Genomic DNA, 20,936 nt, shown 5'->3' with positions numbered 1-20,936 from the left:
TTCTAGTGAGGAGAATGAATGGAAAATGTACCAATTATATTTTTATTTGAATGAAATACAATCACTGAATATACCTTTAAAGTTGTACCATGTAACTTTTTTTATAAAACAAATCTTAAAATTGTCCTAACTCTTAAATCGCTAAAGTTTTAGAACACCCACTCCGTTATTTTCAGCTTCTGAAGCCTTCTCTTTATATGTTTTCTATGATCCTGACCGGGGTCCGGTTTTCGCGCAAAAATTACGTCATCATACACTACCGGCCAATCACAGCGAGGGTTATACACTGCCGGCCAATCACAGCGCATCTTGAAGTGGGGTCGCTAGCTATCACAATAGGGCGGCCATATTTGTAGGCGCCCGTGTGTCTCTATCTATACTCGGGTGAAACACTCCGTCTCTCCGGAATGCCTGAACGCACAGGAACCAGGGACCCCTCTAAAGATAGATCTCGGCGAGGTGGAGGCAGACGCGGGGGTGACGCGGGGGTGTGAGGCCCGGTCCGCGGCGAAAAACGGCCTAAAGACGCGGACGCTACTGACCACTAGTTGAGCAACTTACACAGTATAGCTTTAACATGTAAACCTGTTGCTCATAAAAAATAAAAATAAATGTCACCAGTGCAAAGTGACTCTGCGTACTTTCTAATAACTTGCATTTATATGCAAGCTAATTTTGAGATATTCTATGACGTTGGTCTGGTGTGACGTTAGTCTCGTGCTCATACGGACACACATACAGACATAGGGACCTACACACAAAGCTAGACATAGGGCGCGCTTAGCACCGCTCAAAAATAGGTTTGAGGCTTTTTAAAATTCAAGTGAAAAATAATTGACAGCAGTGGGATCAAGCCTACACCTTAAGCAAATGTGGATACGACTGGCTAAGTGTCCTGAAACCACTGATTATTTTCTTAGCGATTATTCTATCACTTTCATTTTCAGCTAATAGAATTAAGCAGCACATATATTTCTTTATACATTAACAGATCAATTAACCGCACAATGGTGTTGTGCAAAAATGAAAAAAGCTGATCGACAAACTCAACGTTGTGAGCTGCAAGCATGGGCTATTTTCACTTTTATTTTGAGCCCAATTGTTTGAAACTTTTCATCTAAAAATAGGATTATGCTTTTAGATCTATTTTTCCTATTTGTCAGACAATACTGAATTAGGCCACTGATTAATCAATATTACTTTGTAAGAAACACTAAAACACAAAACATAACTTTCAAAATCCATTTTAAAAATAATTTAAACTTGAGTTATTTGAGTCATTTTGTTTCCTACATTAGATTAATTTTATCTTGACCGTTTTCAACCACCTTGTAACAAACCAGCAAAATATGACGGCTTGTTCTAAAGGGAACAATGAGGTTGTATTCATTATTCTCAACCAGTGCATATGGATTTTTTATGCCTGCCTCAACTTCTGTTTTTCATTTTGATCAAATCTGATTTGTTGCTACTGTCTACTGCAAAGGTCATGTCACATCAGGGAAATAACAATTCAACTTTTGAAATTCTGTCACATTTAATAACGGCAACTCCATTGTACAGTGTGACTCAAGCATTTCTTTTCAAATATATACCATGTCTCAAATAATCTCTCGCGCTCTAACACACACACACACACACAGAATGGGTATCATTAGAATTTTACCAAGTACAATTTGTGATTTTGCTTTCATAATGGTAAAAAAAAGAAAAGACCAAATCTTTTGCTACAAAATATTTTCAGTTATATGCATTAACTGAAGTAAATAGTATTGTCTATTACTAGAACCTGAGATAGAGCCAATGTCTTGAAAATAGTTTTTTCAATTTAGCAAACACAATTGACACAATTTTACACAATGGAAAGCAGTAGCAGTTAAAAGCTCGTTTGGATGCTTTATTTTTGGAACAATAATGGACCATTAAATGATTAGGATTTTAACAATTCTAATTAAATTCCTTCATTTGTATGGGTCGTTTTTATTCGTCTGCGACCTAATTTCAATACCCCAACGCACATGCACGCACGCACGCACACACACACACACACACACACACACAGCTCCAAGTGATATATTTAACAAAGATAGGTAGAGTGAAGAATACTAAATATCTGCTGGTTTTAATAAAGAGCCCATGTTAGCACACGAGAGGAATGCAGGGCCAGTATCAACATTTACAAAATACCTGTTCAACTTACAGGAACAAAATGAGCCAGGGATGGTCTGAAGAACACACACACATAAACAAGAATACATTATATACATGTAGACGTCTGTGCAGGGCAAGCAAAAACTACCTTTTTAATAGGACAAGCCCTGTGTTTAAGGTGTCCTTCACATTAGAAATGTGTTTCCGAAATAGTTAGCACAATATGTAGAATTATGTATGAGCTTTGGTTATCATTCTAAACCTATGCTCCTGCTGTTCTATATCAGGGGTCTTCAACGTTTTCAGGCCAAGGACCCCTTAGTTGAGAGCGAAATGGAGCGGGACCCCCTCAATCTCTTCATAGATTCCATATAGTTTCATTGTTTGACAGCACAATCAGTGTATTTTGGATTAATGTCAATTTGTGTTTCCAGATATTTAACCACTTGAACCGTCAATACTTAATAAAGTTGACCTTTCACTCTGTACTTGGTCTGCTCTTTTTCACCTCTACACCAAACCTCTCTGCCAAAAATAGCCGATCTACAAGCTCACACCTCGCAGCGCGAGGCGTTGTGAGCTTGCAGATCTGCTATTTTTGGCCAAAAGTTCTCAGAATAAGGACACGAGAGTCCCAAGTGGTTAATATAAAAAAGGTTTGGAGGACCCTTGTTGTAACTCCGAGGACCCCCTAGGGGTCCCAGACCCCCTGACCCCTGTTCTACAGCCAATCAGCTGAAGAAATTACATATCGACATCAATTTACAATTTAAGCAATAGAAACGATGCATTCTACCGCTAGTTTGACCCCATTCTACAGCACTTCTTTGATCTTATAAAGAAAATGAGTGAAATCCAACATCTTGTTGAATCCCTGTGTTTTCCCAGCAGAGCTGCGTTCAGCGGGAGAACTGCCTGCCGTCTCGCTTGCCCTTGTTGACGTGCTTGAAGATCTTGGACTTGTGGACGTTCTTGTTCTTCTGGTAGCCGAAGCCCCCCCCGCCCCCCCTCTTCTGCACCTTGGCCCCTTTGCTGCTGTGGACGTCTGGGAGGAGGGCTGGTTGAGGAGAACACACTCACCACTAGACCCGTTTATTTGACAGTCGCAATCATTTTGTCATGTTGAAAAATTTTCATATATTTTCAAACATTTTCAAAAATAATGGAAATAGCCGATCTACAAGCTCACAGTGCATCGCAATGCGACCTGTTGCGATCTTGTAGATCGGCCATTTCCACTATGTTTTTTTTTTAAGTATAAAGTTTGTCAAATATGACAGTAATTTCTTTGTATATTTAGGTTACGTGTCATATCTGCCATGTGCAACTTCAAAGCCTACAAGCCAAACAGGAATGTATTTGTCAACGAGAAAAACACAATTAAATCATTAATCGCAATTATTTAAGTGAAAATGAATCGTCATGTAAAATGTCATATCGTGACACCCCACTGATTCTCAACGGCAGGTCCGGGGACCGCCATGGAAACAAATGCACCCTTATGGGGTCTGTAACTCCTTGAGTGTACACATGGAACCAAACCTTATGGGGTCTGTAACTTCTTGAGTGTACACATGGAACCAAACCTTATGGGGTCTGTAACTCCTTGAGTGTACACATGGAACCAATGGTCCTGTAAACACAGGTCCATTTGTTTTCATTTGTACAATCTGATCTAAACTTATACACTTCGATTTAACCACAAATACACACAGTGACTACAACTACTGCTGCTGCAACTATATTTATAGATCATTTTCTTAATGATTACTTTTTCAATTAATCAAATCATTTAAAAAAAATTATATTATCAAGAAATATCTATAAATCTAATTATTAATATTAAACTCATGTTTAATATTATACATCTATATATTATACATATTTACATGTGATGTGTTGTGGGCTTGTAGATTTGCCAGTGCCAGTCACAATTATTTTGAAATACATTTAGCTTATAATGTAAAATGACATGAGTAAAATGGGGATGGATTATTCATAGATTTGATAAATTATAGACATTATTCTTTTGTATAATCGTTTAAATCTATTAGTTTGTTTAACTATTGCAGCCTTTATTTCAAAGACACATGGGGACAAACATTTGCCACCGGACCGGCGAAAGGATACTGAGGTCGACGTAAGGGGGGACCTTGAAGCCGAAGGATAGCGCCACCGTGGGGAGGTTGAGGGTATTGACGCTGTAGATCTGCTTGAGCGAGTGCGAGTCGTAGGCTCTGACGTAGGCCTTGTAGGCCTCCTGGGCCGACTTGTGGAGGAAATAGTTCTTCTCTATCAACTTCTCCATCTGAGAAACACAAAACAGTCAACACTCGTGTTAAAAAAAACTCAAATATATGACAATAGCAAACCGTTTGAGATTCAAACTGAAAGGATTTCTCTTACCTGGGACTGGATGTCAGATATTTTAGTCCAGGAAAATTCAAACTCACTCAGGGGAACCTAAGAAAGGACACACACCTTTAACATAACTATAACCAATATACAATAATACACTATATCACAATATCATTAAGATAATTATAACCAATATACAATAATACACTATATCAGGGGTCTTCAACAGGGGGTCCGGGACCCTAGGGGGTCCTCAGAGTTACTACAGGGGGTCCTCCAAATCTCCAAGCTCACAACGCCGTTGTGAGCTTGTAGATCGGCAAAGAGCTTTGGAGGGGGAAAAGAGCAGACTAAGTACAGTGAAATGTCAAGTTTATGAAGTATTGACAGTTCAAGTGGTTAAATGTCTGAAAACACAAATTGACATGAATCCAAAATACACTGATGATTGTGCTGTCAAACCATGAAACTATATGGAATCTATGAAAAGGTTGTGGGGGTCCCTGCTTCATCTCTCTCTCTCAACTAAGGTACCCTGGCCTGAAAACGTTGAAGACAATACATTAGCAGCAAGAAGTGGAAATCCTTTGTTGCTGCCCTACATTCCACAGTACAATACATACGGTGTACAGGTGTACAGTAACTAACTCATATTGGCATCCATACAATAAGTACTGTGTACAGTAAGTAACTCATACTGTATATTAGCATCCATGTGAAGAGAGTTGAATGATACAATACAGTGATCTACAAAATTCCGGACCAAACAACAACTCTGGTTCATTTTGTTTTGTAACTTAAAGTTTTATTAACACTTTGTTGCTATCAATTAAATCTCTTTGAAGGTCCGCGATGCCATGGTCTCCATAGACTTCCATGTAATTCATAGTGCACGGATCATGCACTCCCATGCCTAGATCATGATATCAGCCATTATGTTTTTACATTATGTAAACAAACATGGCTGCCATGTTTGAAAGATGGGGTTGGTATGGGCGTTAAACATGCAATTTTGCGATCGCGATCATGCCTAATACATTTTTTTAGGTCAAAATGTTTTTTTTGAAACAAAACATTTTTTCTTCAAAAACGTCCCAAACTCTGGGTAAAAAAAAAAAAAAAAAAGAACATACAACCCCACAGACATACAAACCCCACAAAACCCACTGTAAACACAATACCTAAATAAATAAAATAACATATTACACATACATAGCCAACTCTGGTTCATTTTAACTTTTCATCTCATCACGATTCATAGGTGGTTGCTCGCCGGTGCTGTTCATTTGTAAAACTACGGACTATGTGCGTGCGGCGTGTGTGCATGCGTGCGTGCGTGCAGGTTACCTTAGCCTGTTTGAGGAAGCGCAGAAATCCCAGCTCCTCAGGTCTGAGAATGAGTAGGGCGTGGCCTCTTCCGTTAAGACCCCTGGCCGTCCTGCCCACCCTGTGGATGTACTCCTACAAACACACAACAATACACAACATCACACCTGCCTTAAAGTTAAAGCTCCAAACAGCCCAAAACAAACAGATTAGGGTCCTGCTTGGGCTTCCTTCTCGGACCCACCTCACCACTTATGACTATATAAGTGTGGGGTTGCTCACAGTAGCTGACAGCATCTGTACAAGATACACTACACCCCTAAGATATCCATGTACCTGACCAACATCAAGGATGTCCACCACTACAACACCAGAGGCAGCTCCACAAATCACGTTCAACCCAGATTGGACAAAAAAAAGGCTCCAATTCATTCTCCAGTTAAACCACTAACATGTGGTATAGCGGCCTAAAAAGTCACCTACAGACGGCTGCTACTCAAAACCAATAATTGACTAAGCCAATCCTTACCTCCCCTGTTCCACTGTAATTTCTTTTTTTTTATCTTTCTATCCTTTTTTCTCTCTTCTTAACGGCTTCTTTCTTTTTTGTTATTGATGATATCCTTTGCATAGTACTGTACTCTGTCTGTCTCAATGTTACATGAGATACATGAAGTGGTTCCTATGTAAATAAGCCGTAAAGCTTACTAGGATCTCCTTTTAGTTGATCTTGTACCTATGCAACCTTCTAATAAAATCTTCAATCAATCAAACACCCTGTGGATATACTCTTACAAACACATCACATTCACAGCCTGTGGATGTAGGACTCCTTCAAACACAGCACAACAGTCATCAATCATCACACCCACCTTGGGGTCATCTGGGGGGTCGTACTGGACGATCCAGTCCACCTCAGGGATGTCCAGGCCTCTGGCTGCTACGTCCGTACACAGCAGGATGCCAGAGTCGGCGTTGCAGAACTGGAAGAACGTTGTGGTTCGCTTGGTCTGCTTCTGCTTCCCCTGGGATGGACACACACACACAAACACACTTTTACATATCAGTGGATCCCAACATTTTTACTCTTACATCTGACAGAAGCTGAGACCCCGCGACATTTGTAAGCAAATAAGCATGCACACACATTATATAGATCTCGTACGAAAAGATATAAAAAACGGACGATTACAAGTCGTCACATTGTGGTCAAAGAGGTTTTTTGTGATAGACAAACCTTTCAATATGTTTTAGCTTAAAAATGGTAAATTGTGAATTTATATAGCACCTTTATCCAAGGCCAGGGCTTAAAGCAAAAAAAAATCCCGAGACGGAAATGTATTTTGCAACCCCCCCCCCCCTCCATTATTCCTGTGATTTCTTTTGGACACTGCTATCCATACAGAGAGAGCGACGTCTCAAATCGCCCATTACTTTGCAGCATGACATAACACCACCAGTGCAGCGGAGCGGAGGTCCCAAAAGTTTAACACACTTCCAAACGGTGTCCATCGTTTAAGCCATAGGAGCATGATTTTCTATTCTTATGATAAATATGAACTTTAGCCAAACTATTGCAAGTAATCCACGTGATGTTTTGTTGTGCATCGTCGTAGCCAATAGCTTCCCGGTACAGCTGCAACAACCTTGCTAACAAACAGAGCCATTTCCTCTCAGTACAGCGAGCGGATTTCAAAATAAGAGACGCCGTAATCTGATCAAGTCAACAGTCAAGTCACGTCTACTGGTTTTATTTTTAAGTCTACTTACAGGAAGTAGTTGGACTGAACTGAATTAGAAGTACATGACACACCAGCACTCTGTACCGCACCACAGTGGAACTGATGCTATAAAAATAATTAGCGCAGATGGCTCGACTTTTTTATTTTTTTGCGAATCTGCTCTGATCTCTTAAATAGCCCCTAGGGACTCCTCAAGACGGAAATCCGTCCCCAGGACGGAGAACTTTAAGCCCTGTCCAAGGCACATTCACCCATTCACACACACATTCATTACATTCACCCGTTCACACACACACACACACATTCATACACCGATCATGGCGGAGGAAACCATGCAAGGCACCAACCTACTCACTGGGAGCAGTTAGGGGTTCAGAGTCTTGCTCAAGGACTCTTCGACACCAACTCTGGGGGAGCCTGGGATCGAACTGGGAACCCTTCATGTTCTAATGACGGTTTTCTACCCCTGAGCAACTGCTGACCCATAAACAAGCCCAAACTTTTTATGGGGTCAAAGTGGGGTCCAGGGACTCTCTGGGTTCCTTTTGGGAGGTCTAAATTGATGCTTACAAGTATGTAACTCTGATAGTATTCAAATGAAAATGAATAGACCCGTATTTTAAAGTTTGAGAACTACTGATTAAGACCAAAATGCAGGTTTAAATGAATTCTGCAATGAATCTCTGTATTAACAATTCAACAGGATTTTTAATAAGGCTCCCTCATTGTATCACGATATATACGATATCTCTGAAAAGGCATATCGTGGAGAGACGTATCGTCTCAACCATATTTATCACCCACTCCTAGGCCAAATGATAAGGATGAACCACAGATAGACAGATGGTCTTACATGGATGGCCATGACTGGCAGGTCGATGTAGTTGAGCAGCTCATAGTGATACTTCACAGACATGCAGGTGGAGAAGAACACCATCAGCTTCTTCTTCCGGTTCTTCTTCAGGAAGGTGAAGAGCAGGAGGAAGCGTTTCTCTGACGGACAAACCACGTAGCCCTGAACACCACACACACAACAGCAGCAGACACAGAGCACAGAACACCAGGTTAAACTCAACACAACCTTCTGACCACCCATCTGACCTCTTGATCAATAGCTGCAGTACTAGGGATGGGACGATATGAACATTTCATATCACCATTATTGTGACAAAAGAAATTGCGATTTACGATATTATTGCGATAATCAAAATCCATTATCCTGGGGCGGAAACATTTATCAAAAAATAGCAGATCTACAAGCTCGCAAAGCTCGGCTATTTTTTGGCAAAGACATTTGACAGTGAAAAAAAGACTGTATCAAGTACATATATTATAAGTACCTTTTACCAATTATAGAGGGTTTAAATGGTACCAGATATGCAGCTCGGCAAATAAAAGGTGAATTGATCCCAGTGCATGACGGAGGACGATATCACAATAAATTAAATCTCCACGATACGATTATCGTGAGTGTTTTTTATCACGATAAACGACAATATCGCTTGTCGTCCCATCCCTAAGTTGCAGCCCTAAAACGATTTATTTACAAAAGCCTGTGTCCTTGCAGTAATTCTTGACAGGAATCATTGATGAGTCCTTTCATTGAATGCCACAAGAGTCAATGTCTGCCTTAGTTGACACCCTGTTCATTACCACACAACGAACAGGCAACACTAAAGGCATTTATGCATACGTTTTACAATTACCATTTATTTCATCTAAATCAGACGTTCCAACCTTTTAGTAAATGAGGTCAAATATCATGGGGAACATTTGTGCGAGTGCAAATAATTATTCTAGTGCGACCAAAACAGACGCAGAGTGGAGACAAAATATATGTATTTGTCTATAACCTTGCTTCTCAATTATTCAGTTATAATTCAGTTATTGGTTCTAAATGTGAGCTTAAAAATCATCCTCTCCACAACCAAACCCCACCCCTGTATAAGGAAATATGGCTAAATTCACCAAGAAACACATACCGGTAATATACCTGCAATTTATACTATATATACTAATACACCAGTGACCAGCAGTACCTGCTCCAGTCCATCCACGGTGGCCTGCTCCTTGTTGTCATCCACTCCAACGTACAGAGGCTCTTTCTTCAGAGAAATACGAGCCAAATCCTCCACTTTGCGTGTTTGTGTGGCTGAGAACAGCATGGTCTGTCTCCTCTCTGTTAAAAACACCAGTTCAGGAAAGGAAGCTCAGCTCAGAATAGGGCTAGGCGATATGGTGATAAATATGGTTGAGAGACAATACAATGTCTCCACGATATGCCTTTTGAGAGATATCGTACATATCGTGATACAATGATGGAGCCTTATTAACTCATACCCTGCCAAGCCCGAGGAACCCGAGAATTTTGGGATGTCCCTCCCTGCCACGCCCGAGGAACCCGAGAATGGCCGCCATTTTGAAAAAAAAAATTTGCATGATAGTGATCGCGAAATTGCTTGTTTAACCCCCATACAACCCCCATACAACTCAGGTAGCAGACCTCCAAGCTCACAACAGTGTAAAACATAGTGGCTGCTATCTCATGAATGCCTGAACGGATTTCCATTCGGATTCTTTTGTTTGAAAGCTGTGAGCAATGTGGACACACGTGGTGCATTATCTAGGCATGGGTGTGCATGATCCGTGCACTATGAATTACATGGAAGTCTATGGAGACAGTTTGGCAGGATTGGAGTACGAAGGTATTGTTAAATGGCAGCAAATGAGTTAAAAATCCTGTTGAATTGTTAAAATAGAGATTCATTGCAGAATTCATTTAAACCTGCATTTTGGTCTAAATCAGTATTTCTCAAACTTTACAGTTACAATGTCACGGTCTCCCCTTAACTCTGACAGTATACAAATGGAACCAAATGGACCCGTAAGGGTCCATTTGGTTTCATTTGTATATTGCCAGAGTTACATACTTGTAAGGATCAATTTAGACCTCCCTAAAGGATCTATTTCTTTTAGTTTTTGTGACCTTGTAGGTGGTTGTACTGTTAAGTATCGTGATATTGTATTTTTCCAAATGGCCCAGCCCTATCTCAGAAGCATGGTCGCCAGACAACACAGAATCTAATCTATTATCTGATGATGTGTTCTTCCAATTCTCCTTGAGAGGAATCACAGAGCGCTCCTTTCATTGCAGACTGGAAGAGTCACTGTCTGCCTTAGTTGACACCCCGTTCATTACCACACAACGAACAGGCAACACTTAAAGGCATTTTATCACACTGTTTGCAGTTTATTTATTTCATAAATCTCGTCACTGGTAAGCAGCTATCCGAGCTGTCCAAAGCCCTCTTCTGAGACGGAGTGAGAGGACAGAAATTGTGCCATCTTATCTTATATACCATATTTACAATTTATTAGTGAGGACCAATTATATAATGAAGGCATGTTGAAAATGGGTGAAGTGCCATTAACAGTGTACTTTATGTTGTGGTACAAATATACGCACTGGGCAGAAGTTTGATGATCTGTTTGAGCTCCTCTTCAAAGCCGACCTCCAGAATACGATCAGCCTCGTCTATGATCAGGCACTGCAGGTTCTTGTACATGAAGTTGGGGGTGTTCTGCACATAGGACAGTTACAAACGTTTAAAATCTCAAAAGCGTGAAATCAACATTTTCCTGACAGGACGACCACAACACATTGCAGGAGGATCACCACAAGCAGCTGTTTGGAGGTGTAACCTGTATTAGTATTGCTATACTTGTGCAGGCCAAAGGTCCCCACAAGTACAGCAGGATTTGAAAGAGAGACATTGTGTGGGGATCATTTTCATGGTTCTCACAAGAGAAATTGTCATTTTACAGTTTTATGGTTAAACAGATTTCTAGAGATAGGCTGACAATTACGATACTAAGATATTCGGGTTAGGATTATACATTTAGACGTTACACAAAAGGGCAAAAAATACCATTCACAAAATAATCTCATCTCATTTACTGCCCCACCCCGAGAATCTCTCCGCCAGGCCCGATGAACCAGGGAATTTAATATGCAGATCTGTTTCTAATCACCCCGGTCCGATTTCCGGTTTGCGTATCCAGTCGGGAGCGGAAACAGAGGAAACACAGCAGGACCTATCTCGGCGATGGAAGAATCTTTTTTCAATGGACTTTTTTTGTTTGAAAGCTGTGATCGGGTGCGAGCTTGTAGTTCGCCTATTTTTTGGCAAAGACATTTGAAAGAGAGTGAAAAAAAGACTCACAGTATCAAGTATATTATAAGTACCTTTTACCAATTATAGAGGGTTTAAGTGGTACCGGATATGCAGCTCGGCAAATAAAAGGTAAATTGATCCCAGTGCATGGAGGACGATATTGCGATATATTAAATCTCCACAATACGATTATTGTGAGTGTTTTTTTTATCACGATAAAATCGCTAATCGTCCCCATCCCTATTTGCGTGCTTGTCATTGGTCACCTGCAGGTGGTCCAGGAGGCGTCCCGGCGTGGCCACCAGGATGTTGACTCCGTTGGCCAGCCGCTGGGCCTCGGCCGAGCGGTTGCTGCCTCCCATCAGCAGGCCGTAGGTGTGCACGTGATGCGTCATCAGCTCCTTCATCACGCCGTACGTCTGCATGGCCAGCTCACGGGTCGGGGAGAGGATCACCACCCCGGTGCCTGAGGACGGACAGATATGGAAAAATACATGATCGCCATATTCTCCCAAACTGTTTCACCATACACAAACTTCAGGATATATACAACCGCACCATAACCAAAAAGGTCTTAAAGTTTTCTTATCTTTCTTTCTTTTGTCATGTTGGTTTTTATGGTTATTTTTCAAGTTACTAGACAGTACAATAACCACCTACAAAGTAAAAGAAACTAAAAGAAAAAGATCCTTTTGGGAGATTTAAATTGACCCTTACGAGTATGTAACTCTTAAGGTCTTTACGCACCGGCGAATTAGCGAAGCGTCGCGGAAAAAGAAAACGACGCTTTTCCCATACACACCAAAGTGCGACGCGAATATGCGTATAAAATTCGTCAAATTGAATAAAGTGATCTGTTGTGCGCATTGTTTGGGGCTGGCTCACACAACCCATCACATCACAGCAGAGAGCAGTGGTGTAAATACTACAAGTACATTTACTTGAGTACTGTACTTGTCGGTATTTGTACTCGAGTCCAATTTCCAGTACTTTCCTTCTACTCCACTACATTTCGGATCCTATTGTATCGGATCAACTATTTATTTTAAAACATTAGTCTATTTGCAGATATAAATTAGCCTAAACATACATAAACCATACTTTTGCGCCTGATGGAGCCTGATGGAGGGGAAAGGAACCGGTTGGAATAACGTGTTCCTTCCATGCGCTACGTCCAAACTGGGGAAATCACCCCGTCAGGTGACAGGCCCTCCTCACTTCTCTTATATCTGCACACGCCATATACTTTTTGTGCAACGAATAATGGAAATAGCAGATCTACAAGCTCGCAGGATCTGCTATAGCGTTCTGTAATCCTAATAATAATTGTACCAATATAAAGTGAAATACATACCATTCCTGGGCATGAACTTGAGTTTATAGATGAGTTCTATAGAGGGGATCAGGAAGGCCAGCGTTTTACCACTGCCTGTCTTAGCAGCTGCCAAGACGTCCCTGCAGACAGACAGACAATAACACCAGGTAGTTGTGGTTAACCCATTTAGGCCTAGAATTATTGCTAATAGCAGATATACAAGCTCTCAGCGCAGCACCGAGTGCTGCGCTGCGAGCTTGTAGATCTGCTATTTTTGAAAAAGTCTTGAAAATGTGTGCAAATCTTTGAATATATGTATTTTTAAAGCAAACGTTTGTAACTCAAATTTTGCTTCTGGGGGAGTCCCTGGAACTAAATATTTTGAGATGGAGGTCCGTGGCCAAATCGATGTCATTTTGTGGGTCCTTCACATGAAAAAGTTTGAGAACCACTGACATATTAGTCTCTCAAGAACAGACTTGAGCTCCAGTTGAGTGAAAAGGACCTTTTCTTTGACGATGGCTGGCCAGATTGCTGACATAGAAACATGTTTTTCAAAAAACCTTGAAGGATTCAAAAGACACTTAGAGAATCTGATAATATCGGGTCAAAATTCAAATTTTCACGATAAAAAAAAAATATATATATACATAGCAGATATACAAGCTCGCAGCGCGGCACTCGGTGCCACGCTGTGAGCTTGTATATCTGCTATTTTTCAATAGTTAAAGCATAAAATAATGATACGCAATAATGTGTACCCGTTCTGAATAACTAATAATGAGATTGAGAAGGTGGAGAACGTACCTTCCCTCCAGCAGGGGCCGGATGGTTTTGTGCTGGATTTCTGTCATGTGTTCGAATCCCATGTCCTTCACTCCTTTCAGGGTGCTCTCACTCACCAGGCTCTCCAGGGACGCAAAGGAGGTGTCCTCAAACGCTCCTGAAATGATTCATGACATTGTAAACTCATACAATAAGCTGGAAATCAAGTGACACTTAGAAAATCAACCAACTGATAAATCATGTTCACCACTTAACGCCATGGTACGAGTTAGGCATTTAGCAGACGTGTTTAATCCAGAGTGATTTACAATAAGCAGGTAATACATCAATACAATAAGCAAGGTAATAAGCAAGACAATACGTCAATACATCAACAATACAACAAATGCATAGGAATATCATTCTAGAAAAAATAATAACATAGGTAGACCACGCACCTAAACGGTAAAAAAATCTTCTGTAAAAACCTAAAAATGCTACCTAGCTTTCATGTATGGTCATGGTCAACGTTGTTGTTCCCGACAGTCTTAGTAGTGATGAATAAAATCTGTCCTTGCAGTGATTCTTGACAGGAATCACTGATGAGTCCTTTCATTGAATGCCACAAGAGTCAATGTCTGCCTTAGTTGACACCCTGTTCATTACCACACAACGAACAGGCAACACTAAAGGCATTTTATACACAGTAGCACTCCTAAATAAAATAAGTATTTTATACACAGTAGCACTGCTAAATAAAACAAGTGTTTTATACACAGTAACACTGCTAAATAAAATAAGTATTTTATACACAGTAACACTGCTAAATAAAATAAGCAGAGAGAGCAATATATTTGTCGGGCCGATGTTCGCATCTTTTTTTGTCTGGGTTGGCATTACCCATGATGCAGCTGATGTGTGCCAATTCTTAACCACTTTCAACCTATTTTGGGCAAGTCTTTTCAAAATAGCAGATCTACAAGCTCAGTGTGTCGCAATTTAGACATTTCCATTTTTTTTAAAACCCTAATCAAATCAAAGTGTTCCAAATTAATTTAGCACTTTTGACAAAATATGGGGCAAAACGTGTAATCAGCGGCCTAGGACTCTCCTAAATCAAAGCTATTTTTGCCGAAACACATGTAAGCAACACATTGTAATGATTCAATGAAACGCATTGTAATGATTCAATGATTAACAAACATTTGTTACCCGTCAAACCACTTGGTAGTTCAGGTTCCTCTCCATCTTCATCATCTGCTTTTTCCTCATCAGCCTCTTCATCGTCGTCACCATCATCATCCTCGGTTGTGACGTTGTTTGTCTGTTCTGCTTCCAGCTTCTCTTCTTCATCGGTTGTGTCCGTTTTGATCTTTTTTCCTCCTAGACAAAATAAAACCATTTAGACATGAACGCAAATCTGTGTCACTTTAGATTTGAAACACTCTAACCATTATTTTATGCTTTAACTATTAAAAAATAGCAGATATACAATTACAAACAAATGTTCTACAAATACTATTGTAGAACATTTTGTGCAAGTCTTTGAATATATTGACCCGATTCTATAAATGTCTTCTAAATCCTTCTTCTAAATCAGTGGTTCTCAAACATTTTCATGTCAAGGACCCCCAAAATTACATGTATTTGGCCGGGGACCGGGACCCCCATCTCAAAACAGGTTGTTCCAGGGACCACCCAGAAGCAAATATTTGAGTTACAAATGTTCGCTTTTGAAAAGATATTCAAAGACAAAAGATCACAATTTTTAAAAAATAGCAGATCTACAAGCTCACAGCGCTTGTATATCTGCTATTTTTCAATAGTTAAAGCATTAAATAATTCTAGACCTAAATGGGTTGGAGGATCCAAGATTTTTATTGTTAGATCTTATACAGTATACAAGAATATATGTATCTGGTGTTTGTTCAACATCGTTATTGATATTTACATGGAAAAAGGAGAGCTAAAAACTCTCAACTACACCAATGGTTCTCAACCTTTTCTGGACAAGGGCACACTTGACAATCTCAAAAGCTTTCGCCCATCTATCTGCCTACTTGAACAATAGTTGCAGCCCTAAATACGATTTATTTACAAAAGCACGTCTGTCCTTGCAGTAATTCTTGACAGGAATCACTGATGAGTCCTTTCATTGAATGCCACAAGAGTTTATGTCTGCCTTAGTTGACACCCTGTTCATTACCACACAACGAACAGGCAACACTAAAGGCATTTATGCATACGTTTTACAATTACCATTCATTTCATATAAATCAGACGTTCCAACCTTTTAGTAAATGAGGTCAAATATCATGGGGAACATTTGTGCGAGTGCAAATAATTATTCTATCTAGTGCAAACAAAACCGGACGTTGAGTGGAGACAAAATATATGTCGTCTGTAACCTTGCTTCTCAATTATGCAGTTATAAGTAGGGGTGCAACAATTAATCGATTAATCGTAATCGAATCGATTAAATGAGTTGCCAACTCATTTAGTAATTGTAATCAAATCGGCAACTAATCGCTGGAATTTGTATTAATACCGTGAAGGAATATAGGGTGAAGAACAAAAATATGACTTGAATATTTATTTTTAAATTATCCATTTGAAAAGAATAGTGTTACCCTTTAGCCTGTCAAATGTGTAGATATTCTTTAATTAAATGTATGCAGTCGGAAAAGGGTGTTTAATTAGTTTACTTGTCTTTTATTAGAAACCTGCCAAATTTAATAAATTGTGTATTTTTGAATGAATTATTCATCTTTAATATCTTTTTTTGTTAGCACATGTCTAAAAGAACCTCAAATCTAATTTATAAGGTAATAGCTAAATAAGTGCCATATAATACGATTAATCAATTAAACGTTTAGATAATCGTCCGATTAATCGTTAGTTGCAGCCCTAGTTAGCAAGTCAGTTATTGGTTCTAAATGTGGGTTTTTATATATTTTCGGTGCCCAGGCGTACCTGCTGCTTCAGCGACATCACCGAGCCTCCTCTTCTTCTTTTTCTTCTTCTTCACAGAGTCTTCCTCAGCAACTCCATCATCAACCAGCTCTGCTTCCTGCACCGCCTCCTCACTGCGCTGCTGTGACGGCACACCGGCTTCCTCTGGAAGACAAAACATTACACATACCACTGGGGTTATAATATATATGGCCAAAACGCAAAACCCCCTATCCGCAAATTTCATGATTTTTGGATTTCACTTGAAATGAGGACAACAGGCTATGCTGCACATGGCCAGTCTGTCTGCAAGATTGTTGTGCCCCTCATTTTGCCAAAAATGTCATGTGACTAGAAATAGTAGATGGGTTTTGATGTTGAACACACATTTTCTTATTCATTTTCCCAACAAAGTGAATTTTTCAGGTCTAAATTGACCCATACAACAGGGGTTTTCAAAGTGGGTGACGGAGCACCCTGGGGTGCCGCGAGATAATTTGATAATAATGTTAGAAATGTATTTGGACATTTAAAAATATATTTAGTATCATTCTAAACTTGAAGTACAAAGTGATTTTCAGTCAGTTCTAACCAAAATGGCTATTATCTCGCTTTCCTCGAAACATAATCGCTAAAATATGCAATAAATATATGGTGCTGGGAGTGAAAATTTGGAATATAATAATGTAGGGGTGCCTCGGATGAAAAAAATATTTATAGATGTGTCCCGAGCCAAAAAAGTTTGGGGACCCCTGCCATACAAGTCTGTAACTCTGACAGTGTACAAATGAAACCAAATGAACCCTCCCGGGTTCATTTGTACACTCTGGGTTAAGGGGAGACCTTGAAATGTGAAGGTTTGAGAAACACTGATCTAGACTACAAGCTCGACGCTTCGCATGCAAGCTTTTACATCGTTACGTTGTTTACGTTGACTTGTTAATATATGAAAGATATTTATAACACATTAAAAAGGTGCTGCTCAGTGATTCAAATAATAAAAAAAGTAATCGATAGAATAATCAAAAGAATATGACAATCTTATGAGAGCTCAAAATAAGTCGGTGTGTTCTTGCAGTAATTCTTGACAGGAATCACTGATGAGTCCTTTCATTGAATGCCACAAGAGTCACTGTCTGCCTTAGTTGACACCCTGTTCATTACCACACAACGAACAGGCAACACTAAAGGCATTTATGCAGATTAAATTGTACAATTACCATTTCTGTTCTCTACATAAATGAGGTTCTCAACCTTTCGTAGATTAGGGCCAACTTTAAAAACTTAACCGTTTTCACAACCCACCCATTAAATGTGCACGGCCAGTTAGCGAATAATACCAAATGATATGATGAGAATAAATACCATATTGTTTTATGATGTCCGAATATCTGCCTCTGAGATATAGAGTTGTGTGTCCTATATTATGTAACGTACATAGGACTCAGGTTATGTGCATTTATTTGTATATTACAAAAGTACAGTATCAGAGTGAATGCACGCCCATCATTTCTGGCAGCTATTCTGAAAACAAAGTCTTTGCTTCTTGCTTCTTCTATTGTTATCCTTGATTCTTTATATCAGGGTTTCCCAAAGTGGGTGCCGTGATGTCAGTCCAGGGGTGGCTCTGAATAATCTGATAACATTTGGAATTCATCAATATGACTACACTATGCTTAAAAACAGACCTGATTTGCAATGTACTTGTAGCTGGTTCTTTTTCCATCTACAGCCAACTCTCTTCACCAAAAAATTGCAGATCTACAAGCTCACAACGCATCACAACGTTTTCATGTCAAGGATCCCCAAAAATTACAGCTTATTTACTCAGGAACCACTTGATGGATCGCATATAACATTGAACGACAGCAGATATACAAGCCCACAGTAGATCTGCTATCTTTGAATAGAATATATATTTTTAAAAGCGAACATTTGTAACTCAACCATTTGCTTCTGGGTGGTCCCTGGAGCTATTTTGAGATGGGGGGTCCGCGGCCAAATACATGTAATTCTGGGGGTCCTTGACATGAAAAAGCTTGAGAACCACTCATCTAGAAGAAGTATTTATTAGACATTTAGAGAATCGGCACATTTTAAACTGCATGCCTGCTAGCCTGAGGTTAGCACTGACAGCTAGCTAGCTAGCCTAGCGTTTGTAAACAGTTTGAGACGTTTAGTGTTTAAAACAACAGAACACGCACCTTGTTCCTCATGTTCTTCATCATCCTGTTGTTTCTGCTTCTTGAGGAGTTTCCGTTCTTTGTTCTTCTCGTTTCTTTTAGTGATTTTCTTCTTGAGGAGTTTCATAGGAAGGTCCGACATGATGACTGCCTGCTCCCCGCACACACACACGTGTCTGTGTGGCGACCGGAGGACCCCGGAGAGGCTGGCGCTTGCGTTGGCCTGAAAGGAAAAACAAACTACAAAAAGACCCCAAATAGGTGTCGCTCCTAATGCCAGACTCAAGTAGACTTTTGCTGTGTTTGCTTGTTTGTGTGTGTTGATTTTAATTTACATGGTTTGTTTGTTTGTTTGTTTGTTTGATTGATTGATTGATTGATTGATTGATTGATTGATTGAATAATTTATTACAAGGTTGCATAGGAAAAAGTAGAGAATTAGGATATGCCAGTACAAATCGCTGGTACAAGGTCAACTAAAAGGAGATTCTAGTAAGCTTTTTGGCTTATTTACACAGGAACCAAATGGTACTCAAATGTTTTACTTAAGTAAAAGTATCAATACTGCGATGTAGAAATACAAATAAATAAATAAATCCGGAATTAAAAAGTTGTGAGCTTGTAGATCGGCTATTTTCAAATAGCCAAGGTATAAAATAGGGCTAAAGTGGATTTATGTATGTTTTAATCATTTATACCAATTAGTAACTAAAGTTTTCAAATAAATGTAGTGGAGTAAAAGTACAATATTTGGATCTGAGATGTAGGCCTAGTGGAGTAGAAGTAAAAGTATTGGAAATTGGGTAAAGTAAAGTACAAAACAAAGGTGTCAGGCACATTCGCCTATGATTTATTCGCCTACATGCATTTGGTCCTTTCGCATGGCACTTTCGCCGTGGAGGAGAGTCTTTTCACCTATCCTGTCTGGCCCATTCACAGTAGTTGAAGAGCCATTTCGCCTGCCCTAGACTGTCCATGTTTGCATGACAGTGGTGTTACCTCATGCACCTCACCTGTCAAACGGTGACCATTACACATGGCTATCCTATGCACCCCATAGAAATCACATTAATACAGATTAGAGCTATTGGTACTATCAGGTGCGTCCAAATAATTAAATGGGTTAGATCAGGGATGTCAAACATACGGCCCGGGCCGGATCCGGCCCGCGAGATGATTCAATCCGGCCCCAGGCTTGTAGAGCATACATTTCTGAGCATTTAGGATCTCCAATCTATCAGATTTAGGATGAGGATTATGCAGAGCACCATGGCCCACATGAAGAGGCAGATCGGCCTGATCTGCGAGAGCCTGGAGGTCATGGACGACCTAGAGGAGGTGGTGGAGGTGGAGGAGGAGGACCACCGCCTGCTGGGTGGAGGAGAGGGGGGCAGCAGCACCGTTCACAACTCCTCCACCCTGGGGACCCTGAGCACCAGTAGCAGCATCAGCTCATAGAGAGGTGGTGGACGTGGTTGGAGAGTGGCGTCATCTCCGTTCACTTCATGGGGCCAGGTCTTCTACAATTGTTCCCTATTGCAGGGGTTTTCAAAGTGGGTGACGGGGCACCCTGGGTTGCCGTGACGGCAGTCCAGGGGTGCCGCGGGATAATTTGATAATATTTGGAATTTATTTGGACACTTAGACCTATAAATAATTTAGTATCATTTTAAACTTGAAGTAGGCCTACAACGTTATTTTCAGACAGTTCTGACCAAAATGGTTATTATCTCAACATATGGGCTCTATTACAGGTTTCAGGCAGAAACCTCATATCTCCATATTTCAACTTATATATGTTTTTAGTTTCTTTATTATATTAATAAATCATACTTTAGTAATAGGACTATAATATTATACACCGACTCAGTATGCGGCGCTATCAGCCTATCAGAGAGCGCTATGCGCCTTACACGAGGATTATAAAATGAAGGATGAGTTGTATGGGCATTCCGTGGAACGACAGACA

General features: G+C 40.1%; 1 protein-coding gene across 1 annotated transcript; it reads right to left on the bottom strand.

Annotated features, from left to right (window-relative positions):
* Positions 1–1,551: 1,551 nt before the first annotated feature.
* ddx18 (DEAD (Asp-Glu-Ala-Asp) box polypeptide 18) lies at positions 1,552–19,130 on the bottom strand. Its single transcript, XM_080753036.1, has 14 exons — positions 18,989–19,130; positions 16,806–16,949; positions 15,045–15,215; positions 13,875–14,010; positions 13,107–13,207; positions 12,019–12,218; positions 11,044–11,158; positions 9,617–9,756; positions 8,431–8,592; positions 6,708–6,860; positions 5,857–5,970; positions 4,558–4,614; positions 4,282–4,459; positions 1,552–3,196 (listed from the first exon to the last, which is right to left on the bottom strand). Exons 1-14 carry the CDS (start codon positions 19,107–19,109, stop codon positions 3,051–3,053), a joined length of 1,938 nt encoding a protein of 645 aa, XP_080609162.1. The 5' UTR covers positions 19,110–19,130; the 3' UTR covers positions 1,552–3,050.
* Positions 19,131–20,936: the final 1,806 nt, after the last annotated feature.

The sequence above is a fragment of the Nannobrachium achirus genome (genome assembly GCF_963921795.1).
Source record: "Nannobrachium achirus genome assembly, chromosome: 22".
Classification (NCBI taxonomy): domain Eukaryota; kingdom Metazoa; phylum Chordata; class Actinopteri; order Myctophiformes; family Myctophidae; genus Nannobrachium; species Nannobrachium achirus.
Note: the sequence above shows the minus strand (reverse complement) of the source record. Positions and strands in the feature narration are given on the sequence as shown.